Source organism: Oncorhynchus masou, chromosome 32, assembly GCF_036934945.1.
Source record: "Oncorhynchus masou masou isolate Uvic2021 chromosome 32, UVic_Omas_1.1, whole genome shotgun sequence".
Lineage (NCBI taxonomy): Eukaryota > Metazoa > Chordata > Actinopteri > Salmoniformes > Salmonidae > Oncorhynchus > Oncorhynchus masou.
The window spans coordinates 84,456,242-84,474,089 of NC_088243.1; the positions used below are offsets into that span (position 1 = coordinate 84,456,242).

General features: G+C 45.4%; 1 protein-coding gene across 3 annotated transcripts in view; it reads right to left on the reverse strand.

Annotated features, from left to right (window-relative positions):
* The window catches only part of LOC135526715 (E3 ubiquitin-protein ligase SH3RF1-like), a 39,736-nt gene extending 22,107 nt beyond the window's left edge, over positions 1-17,629 (reverse strand). For 2 of the 3 annotated variants that reach the window (XM_064955315.1, XM_064955314.1), the window contains exons 1-2: positions 17,494-17,629; positions 16,508-16,981 (exon numbers count right to left, since the gene is read on the reverse strand). In XM_064955315.1, the coding sequence (XP_064811387.1) occupies positions 16,508-16,912 (405 nt within the window). In that variant the 5' untranslated portion in view covers positions 16,913-16,981; positions 17,494-17,629. Of the gene's footprint in view, positions 656-16,507; positions 16,982-17,493 lie in introns of those variants that run through there. The other variant, XM_064955316.1, reaches the window with a different exon arrangement.
* Between the last annotated feature and the right edge of the window lie 219 nt (positions 17,630-17,848).

The following is a 17,848-nucleotide window of genomic DNA, read 5'->3' on the forward strand; positions in this document are numbered from 1 at the left end:
GCAGGGAGGAAGGAAGGAAGGTAGGGAGGAAGGAAGGTAGGGAGGGAGGCAGGGAGGAAGAGAGACAGGCAGACAGTGCTAATGCTCTCACTCCCTACAGTGATGTGCTGTTATGCCATCCAAGCACAGAAAGCATTACTGTGTCCTTACGCTTCACTGCCTGACACGGGGAGTAGAGGAGAGGACGCAGGCTCAGAGAGACAGAGAGGAGAGAACATAACAGGAAAACAGAGGGATAAATATGAAAAGCTAAAAGTGAAAAGAAGAGTGGAAGGTCAGAGAGGAGAAGACAGAAGAGTGGAAGGTCAGAGAGAAGAGGAAAGAGTGGAAGGTCGGAGAGGAGAAGAGGAAATAGTGGAAGGTCGAAGAGAAGACAGAAGAGGGAAGGTCAGAGAAGAGAAGAGGAAAGAGTGGAAGGTCAGAGAGGAGAAGACAGAAGAGTGGAAGGTCAGAGAGAAGAGGAAAGAGTGTAAGGTCGGAGAGGAGAAGAGGAAAGAGTGGAAGGTCAGAGGAGAAAACAGAAGAGTGGAAGGTCGAAGAGAAGACAGAAGAGGGAAGGTCAGAGAAGAGATGACAGAAGAGTGGAAGGTCAGAGAGGAGAAGACAGAAGAGTGGAAGGTCAGAGAGAAGAGGAAAGAGTGGAAGGTCAGAGAGGAGAAGAGAAAAGAGTGGAAGGTCAGAGAGGAGATGACAGAAGAGTGGAAGGTCAGAGGGGAGAAGAGGAAAGAGTGGAAGGTCAGAGAGAAGAGGAAAGAGTGGAAGGTCGGAGATGAGAATAGAAAAGAGTGGAAGGTCAGAGAGGAGATGACAGAAGAGTGGAAGGTCAGAGAGGAGAGGAAAGAGTGGAAGGTCGGAGAGGAGAAGAGGAAATAGTGGAAGGTCGAAGAGAAGACAGAAGAGGGAAGGTCAGAGAAGAGAAGAGGAAAGAGTGGAAGGTCAGAGAGGAGAAGAGGAAAGAGTGGAAGGTCAGAGAGGAGAAGAGGAAAGAGTGGAAGGTCAGAGAAGACACAAGAGGGAAGGTCAGAGAAGAGAAGACAGAAGATTGGAAGGTCAGAGAGGAGAAGGCAGAAGAGTGGAAGGTCAGAGAGGAGAAGACAGAAGAGGGAAGAGTGGAAGGTCAGAGAGGAGAAGAGGAAAGAGTGGAAGGTCAGAGAAGACAGAAGAGTGGAAGGTCAGAGAGGAGAAGACAGAAGAGGGAAGAGTGGAAGGTCGAAGAGAAGACAGAAGAGGGAAGGTCAGAGAAGAGATGACAGAAGAGTGGAAGGTCAGAGAGGAGAAGACAGAAGAGTGGAAGGTCAGAGAGAAGAGGAAAGAGTGGAAGGTCGGAGAGGAGAAGAGAAAAGAGTGGAAGGTCAGAGAGGAGATGACAGAAGAGTGGAAGGTCAGAGAGGAGAAGAGGAAAGAGTGGAAGGTCAGAGAGAAGAGGAAAGAGTGGAAGGTCGGAGAGGAGAAGAGAAAAGAGTGGAAGGTCAGAGAGGAGATGACAGAAGAGTGGAAGGTCAGAGAGGAGAAGACAGAAGAGTGGAAGGTCAGAGAGGAGAAGAGGAAAGAGTGGAAGGTCAGAGAGAAGAGGAAAGAGTGGAAGGTCAGAGAAGAGAAGACAGAAGAGTGGAAGGTCAGAGAGGAGAAGAGGAAAGAGTGGAAGGTCAGAGAGGAGAAGACAGAAGAGTGGAAGGTCAGAGAAGAGAAGAGGAAAGAGTGGAAGGTCAGAGAGGAGAAGAGGAAAGAGTGGAAGGTCAGAGAGAAGAGGAAAGAGTGGAAGGTCGGAGAGGAGAAGAGGAAATAGTGGAAGGTCGAAGAGAAGACAGAAGAGGGAAGGTCAGAGAAGAGAAGAGGAAAGAGTGGAAGGTCAGAGAGGAGAAGAGGAAAGAGTGGAAGGTCAGAGTGGAGAAGGGGAAAGAGTGGAAGGTCAGAGAAGGCAGAAGAGTGGAAGGTCAGAGAGGAGAAGGCAGAAGAGTGGAAGGTCAGAGAGGAGAAGACAGAAAAGTGGAAGGTCAGAGGAGAAGGCAGAAGAGTGGAAGGTCAGAGAGGAGAAGACAGAAGAGTGGAAGGTCAGAGAGGAGAAGGCAGAAGAGTGGAAGGTCAGAGAGGAGAAGAAAGAAGAGTGGAAGGTCAGAGAGGAGAAGGCAGAAGAGTGGAAGGTCAGAGAGGAGAAGAAAGAAGAGTGGAAGGTCAGAGAGGAGAAGGCAGAAGAGTGGAAGGGTAAAAATAGAAAAGAAGAGAGTGGCAGATAGGAAATAAAGAAAATAGAAAAGGGCCCTGGGCAAAAGTAGTGCACTTTATAGGGATTTGGGCCAGACTCAGCAGAGAGAGTAGGATTAGAGCTATTCTCCTCAGTACACTGCAGTTCAGAAGGCAGGAGGTCTGACATTTAGGTATGAATCAAAGTACTGCCTCAGCAGAGAGGAGGAGAGAGAGAGAGAGAGAGAGAGAGAGAGAGAGAGAGAGAGAGAGAGAGAGGAGAGAGAGAGAAGGAGAGAGAAGGAGAGAGAGAGAAGGAAAGAGAGAGAAAGAAGGAGAGAGAGAAAGAAGGAGAGAGAGAAAGAAGGAGAGAGAGACAAGGAGAGGTACGGTGGGTTTATACACAATGATCTGTTAACTAATAATCAACTGATCAAAGCAAAGAAACCTCCCACACCTAATTTGAATAAGAACGTCACAATCTCTGAGAAAGAAAGTCATGTATTCACATGCTAGAAACTACTCTGTCAGGACAGGCCTCTCAATGTGGCGACCCACAGGGTGTGCATGGCCAGTACGAACACATCTGACTAAATGAATCACGGTCTGGATGATTAGTTCCATTTAACAAGAAGGTGTAGTCCTATATTTCTTTTTAGCTTTCTTTAACCAGGGGAAACCCCTGGAGACCAGGGTCTCATTTACAAGGGTACCCTGGGACACTATAAATGTACAATTACACATTACAACAAATTTAATTCAAAAGCGACAGACAAAATTACACATCAATCAAAACAAGTGCAGTTCTCCTTTACAACATTTCTCCTCAAAATCCGCAACTGACCCTTAAAGACCAGAGAGTTACGCCTCAAACTGACCCTTCCAGACCAGAGTTACACCTCAAACTGACCCTTCCAGACCAGAGTTACGCCTCAAACTGACCCTTCCAGACCAGAGAGTTACGCCTCAAACTGACCCTTCCAGACCAGAGTTACGCCTCAAACTGACCCTTCCAGACCAGAGTTACGCCTCAAACTGACCCTTCCAGACCAGAGAGTTACGCCTCAAACTGACCCTTCCAGACCAGAGAGTTACGCCTCAAACTGACCCTTCCAGACCAGAGTTACGCCTCAAACTGACCCTTCCAGACCAGAGTTACGCCTCAAACTGACCCTTCCAGACCAGAGTTACGCCTCAAACTGACCCTTCCAGACCAGAGTTACGCCTCAAACTGACCCTTCCAGACCAGAGAGTTATGCCTCAAACTGACCCTTCCAGACCAGAGTTACGCCTCAAACTGACCCTTCCAGACCAGAGTTACGCCGCCTCAAACTGACCCTTCCAGACCAGAGGTACGCCTCAAACTGACCCTTCCAGACCAGAGTTACGCCTCAAACTGACCCTTCCAGACCAAAGTTACGCCTCAAACTGACCCTTCCAGACCAGAGAGTTACGCCTCAAACTGAACCTTCCAGACCAGAGTTACGCCTCAAACTGACCCTTCCAGACCAGAGTTACGCCTCAAACTGACCCTTCCAGACCAGAGTTCCACCTCAAACTGACCCTTCCAGACCAGAGAGTTACGCCTCAAACTGACCCTTCCAGACCAGAGAGTTACGCCTCAAACTGACCCTTCCAGACCAGAGAGTTACACCTCAAACTGACCCTTCCAGACCAGAGTTACACCTCAAACTGACCCTTCCAGACCAGAGTGTTACGCCTCAAACTGACCCTTCCAGACCAGAGTTACACCTCAAACTGACCCTTCCAGACCAGAGTTACGCCTCAAACTGACCCTTCCAGACCAGAGAGATATGCCTCAAACTGACCCTTCCAGACCAGAGAGTTATGCCTCAAACTGACCCTTCCAGACCAGAGAGTTACGCCTCAAACTGACCCTTCCAGACCAGAGTTACGCCTCAAACTGACCCTTCCAGACCAGAGTTACGCCTCAAACTGACCCTTCCAGACCAGAGAGTTATGCCTCAAACTGACCCTTCCAGACCAGAGAGTTATGCCTCAAACTGACAGCCAATGTTGGGCCCTTCTGGTAGTCAGATGTGATGTGCACCCAGCCAACAGAACTATATAAAAGGCAATGATGTGTACAAAAATTGTCTCCAGTGATAAAACACAAGGTTGAGTGATAGACTGAATCTAAATGTTTTAAATCAGAGGCTATTGCATCCATGTAGATTAAATCACTTTAGTCAAGTACTGGGAGGAGCGATGCTTGAACAATCTTCCCCCTGTTTTCAAAAGTAAGGCAGGATTTATTTCTATAGAGGAACCCGAACTTAATTAGTTCGTTTTTCAACGTGTGTTTTAAAAGGCAGTTTTATCATCAATCCAAATACTTACAATTTTATTTTACCTTTATTTAACTAGGCAAGTCCGTTGGTTAGCAGATGTTATTGCGAGGGTAGTGAAATGCTTGTGCTTCTAGTTCCGACAGTGCAGCAATATCTATCAAGTAATCTAACAATTCCACAACAACTACCTAGTACACACAAATCTAAAGGGATGGAATAAGAATATGTACAGTTGAAGTCGGAAGGTTACATACACCTTAGACAAATACATTTAAACTCAGTTTTTCACAATTCCTGACGTTTAATCCTAGTAAACATTCCCTGTTTTAGGTCAGTTAGGATCACCACTTTATTTTAAGAATGTGAAATGTCAGAATAATAGTCGCGAGAATGATTTATTTCAGCTTTTATTTCTTTCATCACATTCCCAGTGGGTCAGAAGTTTACATACACTCAATTAGTATTTGGTAGCATTGCCTTTAAAGTGTTTAACTTGTCAAATGTTTCGGGTAGCCTTCCACAAGCTTCCCACAATAAGTAGGGTGAATTTTGGCCCATTCCTCCTGACAGGGCTGGTGTAACTGAGTCAGGTTTGTAGGCCTCCTTGCTCACACGCTTTTTCAGTTCTGCCCACACATTTTCTATGGGATTGAGGTCAGGGCTTTGTGATGGCCACTCCAATACCTTGACTTTGTTGTCCTTAAGCCATTTTGCAACAACTTTGGAAGTATGCTTGGGGTCATTGTCCATTTGGAAGACACATTTGTGACCAAGCTTTAACTTCCTGACTGATGTCTTGAGATGTTGCTTCAATATATCCACATAATTTTCCTGCCTCATGGTGCCATGCATTTTGTGAAGTGCACCAGTCCCTAATGCTGCAAAGCTCTCCTACAACATGATGCTGCCACCCCCATGCTTCACGGTTGGGACTAGAGGTCGACCGATTAATCAGAATGGCCGATTAATTAGGGCCGAATTCAAGTTTTCATAACAATCGGAAATCTGTATTTTTGGGCGCCGATTTTTGCCGATTTAAAAAAAGATATGGTTTATTTAACTAGGCAAGTCAGTTAAGAACACATTCTTATTTTCAATGACGGCCTAGGAACAGTGGGTTAACTGCCTTGTTCAGGGGCAGAACGACAGATTTTTTACCTTGTCAGCTCGGGGATTCAATCTTGCAACCTTACGGTTAACTAGTCCAACGCTCTAACCACCTGATTACATTGCACTCCATGAGGAGCCTGCCTGTTACGTGAAAGCAGTAAGAAGCCAAGGTAAGTTGCTATCTAGCATTAAACTTATCTTATAAAAAACAATCAATAAATCATAATCACTAGTTAACTACACATGGTTGATGATGTTACTAGTTTATCTAGCGTGTCCTGTGTTGCATATAATCGATGCGGTGGCATTCGCGAAAAAGGACTGTCGTTGCTCCAACGTGCACCTAAGCATAAACATCAATGCCTTTCTTAAAATCAATACACAAGTATATATTTTTAAACCTGCATATTTAGTTAATATTGCCTGCTAACATGAATTTATTTTAACTAGGAAAAATGGTGTCACTTCTCTTGCAACAGAGTCAGGGTATATACAGCAGTTTGGGCCACCTGGCTCGTTGCGAACTAATTTGCCAGAATTTTCCATAATTATGACATAACATTGAAGGTTGTGCAATGTAACAGGAATATTTGGACTTAGGGATGCCATCCGTTAGATAAAATACGGAACGGTTCTGAAAGAATAAACGTTTTGTGTTCGAGATGATAGTTTTCGGATTCGACCATATTAAATGACCTAAGGCTCGTATTTTATGTGTGCTATCATGTTATAATTAAGTCTATGATTTGATAGAGCAGTCTGACTGAGCGATGGTAGGCACCAGCAGGCTCGTAAGTATTCATTCAAACAGCACTTTCGTGTGTTTTGACAGCAAAATCGGTGTCCAAAAATACCAATTTGCGATTGTTATGAAAACTTGAAATCGGCCCTAATTAAATCAGCCATTCTGATTAATCGGTCGACCTCGAACTGTTTTACAGTGAATTATAAGTGAAATAATTGGTCTGTAAACAATTACCTGTGTCATGCACAAAGTACATGTCCTAACCGACTTGCCAAAACTAAAGTTTGTTAAGAAATTTGTGGAGTGGTTGAAAAACGAGTTTTAATGACTCCAACCTAAGTGTATGTAAACTTTTGACTTCAACTGTACATATAAATCTACGGATGAGCAATGACCGAGTGGCATAGGCAAGATGCAATAGATGGTATAAAATATAGTATATTTTTAATTTGAGGAGACCTGGAGAACAACATCAACTTGGCTGGAGTAACAGCCTGTGGGTCTCCAGGAGCAACAGCCTGTGGGTCTCCAGGAGTAACAGCCTGTGGGTCTCCAGGAGTAACAGCCTGTGGGTCTCCAGGAGCAACAGCCTGTGGGTCTCCAGGAGCAACAGCCTGTGGGTCTCCAGGTGTAACAGCCTGTGGGTCTCCAGGTGTAACAGCCTGTGGGTCTCCAGGAGTAACAGCCTGTGGGTCTCCAGGTGTAACAGCCTGTGGGTCTCCAGGTGTAACAGCCTGTGGGTCTCCAGGAGCAACAGCCTGTGGGTCTCCAGGTGTAACAGCCTGTGGGTCTCCAGGAGTAACAGCCTGTGGGTCTCCAGGAGTAACAGCCTGTGGGTCTCCAGGAGTAACAGCCTGTGGGTCTCCAGGTGTAACAGCCTGTGGGTCTCCAGGTGTAACAGCCTGTGGGTCTCCAGGAGTAACAGCCTGTGGGTCTCCAGGTGTAACAGCCTGTGGGTCTCCAGGTGTAACAGCCTGTGGGTCTCCAGGAGTAACAGCCTGTGGGTCTCCAGGAGCAACAGCCTGTTGGTCTCCAGGAGTAACAGCCTGTGGGTCTCCAGGTGTAACAGCCTGTGGGTCTCCAGGAGTAACAGCCTGTGGGTCTCCAGGAGCAACAGCCTGTGGGTCTCCAGGAGCAACAGCCTGTGGGTCTCCAGGAGTAACAGCCTGTTGGTCTCCAGGAGTAACAGCCTGTGGGTCTCCAGGAGTAACAGCCTGTGGGTCTCCAGGTGTAACAGCCTGTGGGTCTCCAGGAGTAACAGCCTGTGGGTCTCCAGGAGTAACAGCCTGTGGGTCTCCAGGTGTAACAGCCTGTGGGTCTCCAGGAGCAACAGCCTGTGGGTCTCCAGGAGTAACAGCCTGTTGGTCTCCAGGAGCAACAGCCTGTGGGTCTCCAGGAGTAACAGCCTGTGGGTCTCCAGGAGTAACAGCCTGTGGGTCTCCAGGTGTAACAGCCTGTGGGTCTCCAGGAGTAACAGCCTGTGGGTCTCCAGGTGTAACAGCCTGTGGGTCTCCAGGAGTAACAGCCTGTGGGTCTCCAGGTGTAACAGCCTGTGGGTCTCCAGGAGTAACAGCCTGTGGGTCTCCAGGTGTAACAGCCTGTGGGTCTCCAGGGGCAACAGCCTGTGGGTCTCCAGGAGTAACAGCCTGTGGGTCTCCAGGAGTAACAGCCTGTGGGTCTCCAGGAGTAACAGCCTGTGGGTCTCCAGGTGTAACAGCCTGTGGGTCTCCAGGAGTAACAGCCTGTGGGTCTCCAGGAGCAACAGCCTGTGGGTCTCCAGGTGTAACAGCCTGTGGGTCTCCAGGAGTAACAGCCTGTGGGTCTCCAGGAGTAACAGCCTGTGGGTCTCCAGGTGTAACAGCCTGTGGGTCTCCAGGAGTAACAGCCTGTGGGTCTCCAGGAGCAACAGCCTGTTGGTCTCCAGGAGTAACAGCCTGTGGGTCTCCAGGAGTAACAGCCTGTGGGTCTCCAGGAGCAACAGCCTGTGGGTCTCCAGGAGCAACAGCCTGTGGGTCTCCAGGAGCAACAGCCTGTGGGTCTCCAGGAGTAACAGCCTGTGGGTCTCCAGGAGTAACAGCCTGTGGGTCTCCAGGTGTAACAGCCTGTGGGTCTCCAGGTGTAACAGCCTGTGGGTCTCCAGGAGCAACAGCCTGTGGGTCTCCAGGTGTAACAGCCTGTGGGTCTCCAGGAGTAACAGCCTGTGGGTCTCCAGGAGTAACAGCCTGTGGGTCTCCAATACATCAAAGTAATTCAAGCCTGGCCCTGTAGTAGTATATACAGTTAAAGAGAGACAGGCAGACGCACCTTGTGGAAGGTGAGACAGTCCTTGCAGTCATCCAGATTCACGTCCATCTCTTTGGAGTCAAAGTCGTACAGAGCTTTGCAGAGGGCTAAAGGCTGAGACTGGAATTGTGGCGGGGTCTGGGATTGGGACTGTTTTTGGGATTGACACTGTGGTGGAGTCTTATGCTGCTGGTCAATAATCTGTATCATGTTAGCAGCGCCCAGCCCACTACTGCTGTTCGTGTCTCCATAATACCAGTTCTCATCCACCTTCTGTCTCAGAATGATGATGTCACCAGACGCCATGTCAATCACTCCTGGGACGTTCTGCCTGTGGTCGTACAGGGCTCTGGCAATGAACTGGACACAGGTTGGGAAAATAGAGTTTGTTACTGTACATTTCCCAGGAGGTATATGCAGAACAAGTCTATTTTGATCTTAACTGGAGGACAGCTGAATGTATTTTTTCTATAAGGGTATGAATCTAGGACATTGAGGTGTTTGAAATCGCTGGTTAATCGATGTCATTCATTGAGATTCATTGATCTATTAATTACAGAGGAATAAACAAAACCAGCAGTGCTGTGTGTGACCATCGAGGACAGTAATGTATCTGGATAGCAGTGTAATGTAACTGGATATCCCTGTAATGTAACTGGATAGCCCTGTAATGTAACTGGATAGCCCTGTAATGTAACTGGATAGCCCTGTAATGTAACTGGATAGCAGTGTAATGTAACTGGATAGCAGTGTATTGTAACTGGATAGCCCTGTAATGTAACTGGATAGCAGTGTATTGTAACTGGATAGCCCTGTAATGTAACTGGATAGCCCTGTAATGTAACTGGATAGCCCTGTAATGTAACTGGATAGCCGTGTAATGTAACTGGATAGCCCTGTAATGTAACTGGATAGCCCTGTAATGTAACTGGATAGCCCTGTAATGTAACTGGATAGCCCTGTAATGTAACTGGATAGCAGTGTAATGTAACTGGATAGCCCTGTAATGTAACTGGATAGCAGTGTATTGTAACTGGATAGCCCTGTAATGTAACTGGATAGCAGTGTATTGTAACTGGATAGCCCTGTAATGTAACTGGATAGCCCTGTAATGTAACTGGATAGCCCTGTAATGTAACTGGATAGCAGTGTATTGTAACTGGATAGCCCTGTAATGTAACTGGATAGCCCTGTAATGTAACTGGATAGCAGTGTAATGTAACTGGATAGCAGTGTAATGTAACTGGATAGCCCTGTAATGTAACTGGATAGCCCTGTAATGTAACTGGATAGCAGTGTAATGTAACTGGATAGCAGTGTAATGTAACTGGATAGCCCTGTAATGTAACTGGATAGCCCTGTAATGTAACTGGATAGCCCTGTAATGTAACTGGATAGCAGTGTATTGTAACTGGATAGCCCTGTAATGTAACTGGATAGCAGTGTATTGTAACTGGATAGCCCTGTAATGTAACTGGATAGCCCTGTAATGTAACTGGATAGCCCTGTAATGTAACTGGATAGCAGTGTATTGTAACTGGATAGCCCTGTAATGTAACTGGATAGCCCTGTAATGTAACTGGATAGCAGTGTAATGTAACTGGATAGCAGTGTAATGTAACTGGATAGCCCTGTAATGTAACTGGATAGCAGTGTATTGTAACTGGATAGCCCTGTAATGTAACTGGATAGCAGTGTAATGTAACTGGATAGCAGTGTAATGTAACTGGATAGCAGTGTAATGTAACTGGATAGCCCTGTAATGTAACTGGATAGCAGTGTATTGTAACTGGATAGCCCTGTAATGTAACTGGATAGCAGTGTAATGTAACTGGATAGCAGTGTATTGTAACTGGATAGCCCTGTATTGTAACTGGATAGCAGTGTATTGTAACTGGATAGCCCTGTATTGTAACTGGATAGCAGTGTAATGTAACTGGATAGCCCTGTAATGTAACTGGATAGCCCTGTAATGTAACTGGATAGCAGTGTAATGTAACTGGATAGCCCTGTATTGTAACTGGATAGCAGTGTAATGTAACTGGATAGCCCTGACGTTCTGTAGAGTCTTGTTGGACATTTGTAATTAAGGAAATGATTCATAAAAATAGTCAAATAAAAACAAATAGTGTCTTTGAACAGTTTGGGGCGAGAAGCTCCTAACTTTGTTCCCATGCTGTGCTTCTTCTACTTTCCCATGATGTCAGATGTAAACGGCGTCTCGTTGCCAAGACAATTACCTGCTTTTCCTTCTGGTGTAACACAGGACTCTGAGTCTCTGACCTCGATCTACTCTGCCTCCCAAATGGCACCCTATTCCCTATATAGTGCACTACTACCTCAAAGGGCTCTGGTCAACAGTAGGTAAGGAGCCTTGGCTTGTGCCAGCCAGAAAGGCTCCTGCTCCTATGAGCCTATCTCCTGTTTTCGTAGCCTGAGGCAGCTTGATGTACACCCCCCTGGACAGGATGCTTGACTTGCACAGGGCCCAAAGGTAGTGTACAACACAGGAAGCCATTTGGGCCTCAGCCTCGTCGGACAAACTGGGACAGGGAGTCAGGAACCGTGCTTCTACACCTGCATTGCTTGCTGTTTGGGGTTTTAGGCTGGGCTTCTGTACAGCACTTTGAGATATCAGCTGATGTACGAAGGGCTTTATAAATACTTTTGAAATTTGAATTGAGTCTGAGAACAGCCGTTCTGATCTCCTTCAGCGAAGCCAGCGGCGTACACAACACGGTGGTGAAAGAAGAAGCGTTTCAACAGTCATGAAACCTATCAGTAAACTTAGCTTGACTGTTATTTCTATTGAACTGCTCAGATAAGAGCCCCTTACTACAATCACTGTAGGAGCACTACTGTATACCAGCATGGATCAAATCCCTGTAGGAGCACTACTGTATACCAGCATGGATCAAATCCCTGTAGGAGCACTACTGTATACCAGCATGGATCAAATCCCTGTAGGAGCACTACAGTATACCAGCATGGATCAAATCACTGTAGGAGCACTACTGTATACCAGCATGGATCAAATCCCTGTAGGAGCACTACTGTATACCAGCATGGATCAAATCACTGTAGGAGCACTACTCTATACCAGCATGGATCAAATCACTGTAGGAGCACTACTGTATACCAGCATGGATCAAATCCCTGTAGGAGCACTACTGTATACCAGCATGGATCAAATCACTGTAGGAGCACTACTCTATACCAGCATGGATCAAATCACTGTAGGAGCACTACTGTATACCAGCATGGATCAAATCACTGTAGGAGCACTATACCAGCATGGATCAAATCACTGTAGGAGCACTACTCTATACCAGCATGGATCAAATCACTGTAGGAGCACTACTGTATACCAGCATGGATCAAATCACTGTAGGAGCACTACTGTATACCAGCATGGATCAAATCCCTGTAGGAGCACTATACCAGCATGGATCAAATCCCTGTAGGAGCACTACTGTTTACCAGCATGGATCAAATCACTGTAGGAGCACTACTGTATACCAGCATGGATCAAATCACTGTAGGAGCACTATACCAGCATGGATCAAATCACTGTAGGAGCACTACTCTATACCAGCATGGATCAAATCACTGTAGGAGCACTACTGTATACCAGCATGGATCAAATCACTGTAGGAGCACTACTGTATACCAGCATGGATCAAATCCCTGTAGGAGCACTATACCAGCATGGATCAAATCCCTGTAGGAGCACTACTGTTTACCAGCATGGATCAAATCACTGTAGGAGCACTACTGTATACCAGCATGGATCAAATCACTGTAGGAGCACTACTGTATACCAGCATGGATCAAATCACTGTAGGAGCACTATACCAGCATGGATCAAATCCCTGTAGGAGCACTTCACAAAATAGATGGCATCATGACGCAGGAAAATGATGTGGATATATTGAAGCAACATCTCAAGACATCAGTCAGGAAGTTAAAGCTTGGTCACAAATGTGTCTTCCAAATGGACAATGACCCCAAGCATACTTCCAAAGTTGTGGCAAAATGGCTTAAGGACAACAAAGTTGGAGTGGTCATCACAAAGCCCTGACCTCAATCCCATAGAAGATGTGTGGGCAGAACTGAAAAAGCGTGTGCGAGCAAGGAGGCCTAGAAACCTGACTCAGTTACTCCAGGTCTGTCAGGAGGAACGGGCCAAAATTCACCCAACTTACTGTGGGAAGCTTGTGGAAGGCTACCTGAAACGTTTGACCAAAGTTAAACAATTTAAAGGCAATTAGCCACCTAGCTAATGTTAGCATTAGCCACCTAGCCAACTAGCTAACATTAGCCACAACGAATTGGAATTCGTACCATATGATGCGTTTTGCAAAGTTGTAACCGATTGTACGAATCGAAGAAAAAAATTGCACTGAGTCTCTTGCACTGGCTCTATGCAAACTCACTGGACTGTACCCACACGCACATACTACACTGACACTTCCATACACACAAAACACACACGAGCATATTGACGCCACACACACACACATACTAATACAATAACACACACACACACATACTAACACAAAACACACACACACACACACATACTAACACAAAACACACACAAGCATATTGACGCCACACACACACACACACACACACACACACACACACACACACACACACACACACACACACACATACTAATACAATAACACACACACATACTAACACAATAACACACACACACACACACTAATACAATAACACACACACACACATACTAACACAAAACACACACGAGCATATTGACGCCACACACAAACATACTAACACAATAACACACACACACACACACACACACACACACACTAACACAAAACACACATGAGCATATTGACACCACACACACACATACTAACACAATAACACACACACACACACGAGCATATTGACACCACACACACACACACACACACACACACACACACACACAAGCATATTGACGCCACACACACACACACATTTTCACACACTTTAACACTCTTCACATCTGCTGCTGCTCCTCTGTTTATTACCTATCCTGATTGCCTAGTCACTTTAACCCCTACCTGCATGTACATATTACCTCAATTATACCTCAACTACCTCGTACCCCTGCACATTGACTTGGTACTGATACTCCCTGTATATAGCCATGTTATTACCTCATACCCCTGCACATTGACTTGGTACTGGTACTCCCTGTATATAGCCATGTTATTACCTCATACCCCTGCACATTGACTTGGTACTGGTACTCCCTGTATATAGCCATGTTATTACCTCATACCCCTGCACATTGACTTGGTACTGGTACTCCCTGTATATAGCCATGTTATTACCTCCGTACCCCTGCACATTGACTTGGTACTGGTACTCCCTGTATATAGCCATGTTATTACCTCATACCCCTGCACATTGACTTGGTACTGGTACTCCCTGTATATAGCCATGTTATTACCTCATACCCCTGCACATTGACTTGGTACTGGTACTCCCTGTATATAGCCATGTTATTATCTTGCTATTTCCTTTTTTTTTATTAAGCAAATTGTTCTTAATTTTTAAGTCTGTATTGTTGGGAAAGAGCTCGTAAGTAAGCATTTCAGAGAAAGGTCTACACCCGTTGTATTTGGCACGTGACAATAAAATGTTTATTTGATTGTAATTCGTAACATATCATACTAAATGGATGATGGACAACCAGAAATGAATACATACCATAGGAAACGTAACATACCATACCAATTGGGGTGTACAGGATTGACATTTACTATGTTGGACGAGAAGAACTGCACTGTTCAACCCAGTAAATATGGAGGAGGAGTTAAAATGGGGTGTGGCCCATAGAGATGGAAAGAGGCCTCATTGTATCCGTGCAATTATGGCGTCTGTGACAACGCCTTTAAAGCCATCTCCATTTTGAAGTAGTACATTTTCTTCTTCACGATTAGTTGATCTCTCCTGATGACCCGGTTGGACATGACTCCAACAGTGTCAACTAACAGGGATCAGACAATGAAGTCGGAAGTCCCACCCAGTTGACGACGTTAAAATGGTGCAGTATTTCCTGGTGATGGCGCTGCCCATGGTAATACTGCCTTTTGGCCACTAGAGGCCTCTATCGTCTATGTAGCCTTGTTAACGTCCAAAAGCGGAAGTGGTGTCACAGGGTCTTTCCATTTCTCCTGAAAACTGGAACATCCGTTTGTTGCTTGTAGGCTGCCTTCATGATGAGATTATTATGGATAAAAGCTAGATCATTTTTACTTGTCAAAAGGCAGCCAAGCATCAGGTCTTATTCTGGTGACATGATGCTTGATGCTTGGCTGCCTTTTGACAAATAACAATTATTTATTGGAAAGCAGTATCAAGCTCATCACCATCCAATTTCACCACCCTGTGAAGTTCATCACAATTGATTTCATTTCTTGTCTAATAAACAACATGTTTTCCCGAGTCGTAGTGGGAGGACCACACCACATATCATCGCTTGACTCCAGTACATCCATATGATGGTAATTATATCAATATTTGTGCATGTGGCGTTTCCACTGCCATTTCTCACATAACTACAGCATATTTTGTTTTGTAGACATTAGTAGTTTGCCGACAGATTGGCTGTATCCATCTGGCCTTTCGTGACGTTTCTTTTATCTGACTTGAACTTTACTCGTATGAAAAGGTTGGATGGAAACCTGGTTAACATGGGTAAATCATTTATCCATTGGATGTAAGAAAGGGAACTTGGAGTTTGGAGTTGAGTGTGTGGATGAACTTCTAGCCATGAATGGGATCAAATCCCTGTAGGATCACTACTGTATACCAGCATGGATCAAATCCCTGTAGGAGCACTACTGTATACCAGCATGGATCAAATCCCTGTAGGAGCACTACTGTATACCAGCATGGATCAAATCCCTGTATGAGCACTACTGTATACCAGCATGGATCAAATCCCTGTAGGAGCACTATACCAGCATGGATCAAATCCCTGTAGGAGCACTATACCAGCATGGATCAAATCCCTGTAGGAGCACTACTGTATACCAGCATGGATCAAATCACTTTAGAATCACTATATCAGCATGGATCAAATCACTGTTGGAACACTTTACCAGCATGGATCAAATCACTGTAGGAGCACTATACCAGCATGGATCAAATCCCTGTAGGAGCACTTTACCAGCATGGATCAAATCCCTGTAGGATCACTATATCAGCATGGATCAAATCCCTGTAGGAGCACTACTGTATACCAGCATGGATCAAATCCCTGTAGGAGCACTACTGTATACCAGCATGGATCAAATCCCTGTATGAGCACTACTGTATACCAGCATGGATCAAATCCCTGTAGGAGCACTATACCAGCATGGATCAAATCCCTGTAGGAGCACTATACCAGCATGGATCAAATCCCTGTTGGAGCACTACTGTATACCAGCATGGATCAAATCACTGTTGGAGCACTTTACCAGCATGGATCAAATCACTGTAGGAGCACTATACCAGCATGGATCAAATCCCTGTAGGAGCACTTTACCAGCATGGATCAAATCCCTGTATGAGCACTACTGTATACCAGCATGGATCAAATCCCTGTATGAGCACTATACCAGCAGTATTTTCCACTTTAAAATGTATGTCAAACAAAAGCAGTGATTACAAAGTTAAACAAACAACTCTTTGCACACTTAACACATTTTACCAAAGCACATTTAGTTGAAGATCAGTCCAAATGTAAAGTTTAGTAACATAATACCAGTTGGTGCTGTCACTCTGCACTAGTCATTGAGTGAGTTTCACATCATAACTTCAAAGGAGAGTGGATCCATAATAACACCGAGCTACTCACCTCATTCTTTCCATTCTGCCTCTCTCTGTGCTGCTGATCAGACTGTGGGTTCTGTTGTTGTTGTTTCTGATGCTGCTGCTGGGCCTCCCTGCCCCTGGCAGAGGTTACCATATATCGGACAGACGGTTTGTTCCTGTCCCGGCCTGGCTCCATGGACCCCTGGTTAAGCCCCTTCAAGAGCCGAACCAGGAGGTTAGGGGGCAGTTCCTCCACCGACCTGGCCTGGACCAGGGTATGACACTCTGGGCAGTGGAGCCCAATCTTGTCCCCGGGCCTGGAGTTCTCCTGTTGATGCAGGCTGGGCTTCCAGGGGGTATCCTGGCAAGGCAGGACCTTGGCTGAAACATCCAGCCGCTCCAAACACAGCGGGCATGTCAGTAAGTCCAACACAGCCAGCTCCTCCATCTTAGAATGGGTGCAGGGTTCTGCTTCGTGTGGCTATGTGTTCCCATTCATCAGACTGATTACAGCATTCTGGAAATGAGGACAAGGAAATCATAAGTTAAATTAAGATTTTCCTTTAAAAAAAATATCCCATGTATACAATTCTATACTACGTAATGTATTGTTATTACATTAAATACAGGCTAGTGATAATACTTTCCATTTGTAAACATCGCATCGACTATGGTTTCTTCTTCTCTTGAGCTGTGCAGATCGCGCACAAGTGTCATGTCACCTGCGGTTAGACCGACTGTTCAGGTAACCGGAAGTGCAATACCAAGCGACATACCTGTCTACTCACTCGAAATCCATCAACATACTCGCTGTAATGAATAACGTAGCGTGCTTGTTAAAATTACAGACAGTATACGGTAGATTTCAATAAACGTATGAAAATACATGGCAAAAAAATTGGTTACGCGCTGGAACTGTCTGTTGCGCCTCGGCTGACGCAGTGAAAAGCCACACAATTGACACGCGTTTCAATGCAATGTTTTAAATTCAAACCACATATTTGTCCACAATATCAATACATAGCCTACCTCTTTTATCGGAAACACTCTTCTAAAGGCAAGTATGCTAACAAACATTCCCACGTCCAAACTGAACACGTTTTGCAACTGCACTTGCCAGACACTCGTATCGGTTTACACGTCTCATTCCTTAACCCTTGACTGGTAGGTGGCGGAGATTTCACCACTAAATCATTATATGTGGTTGTAAACAATCAAAACTGGAAAGGTACGTAGTCAGCCCGTAACCAAACCATCACCACACAGCAGGCCATATCGTCAATCGCCAAACTGTAAAATACATACAAGTCACCTACATTATCTTTCTTAGTTTATCAAAACGGTAATAGTTATTTGTCTTGTGTAATATTTTGAAGTAGGCCTG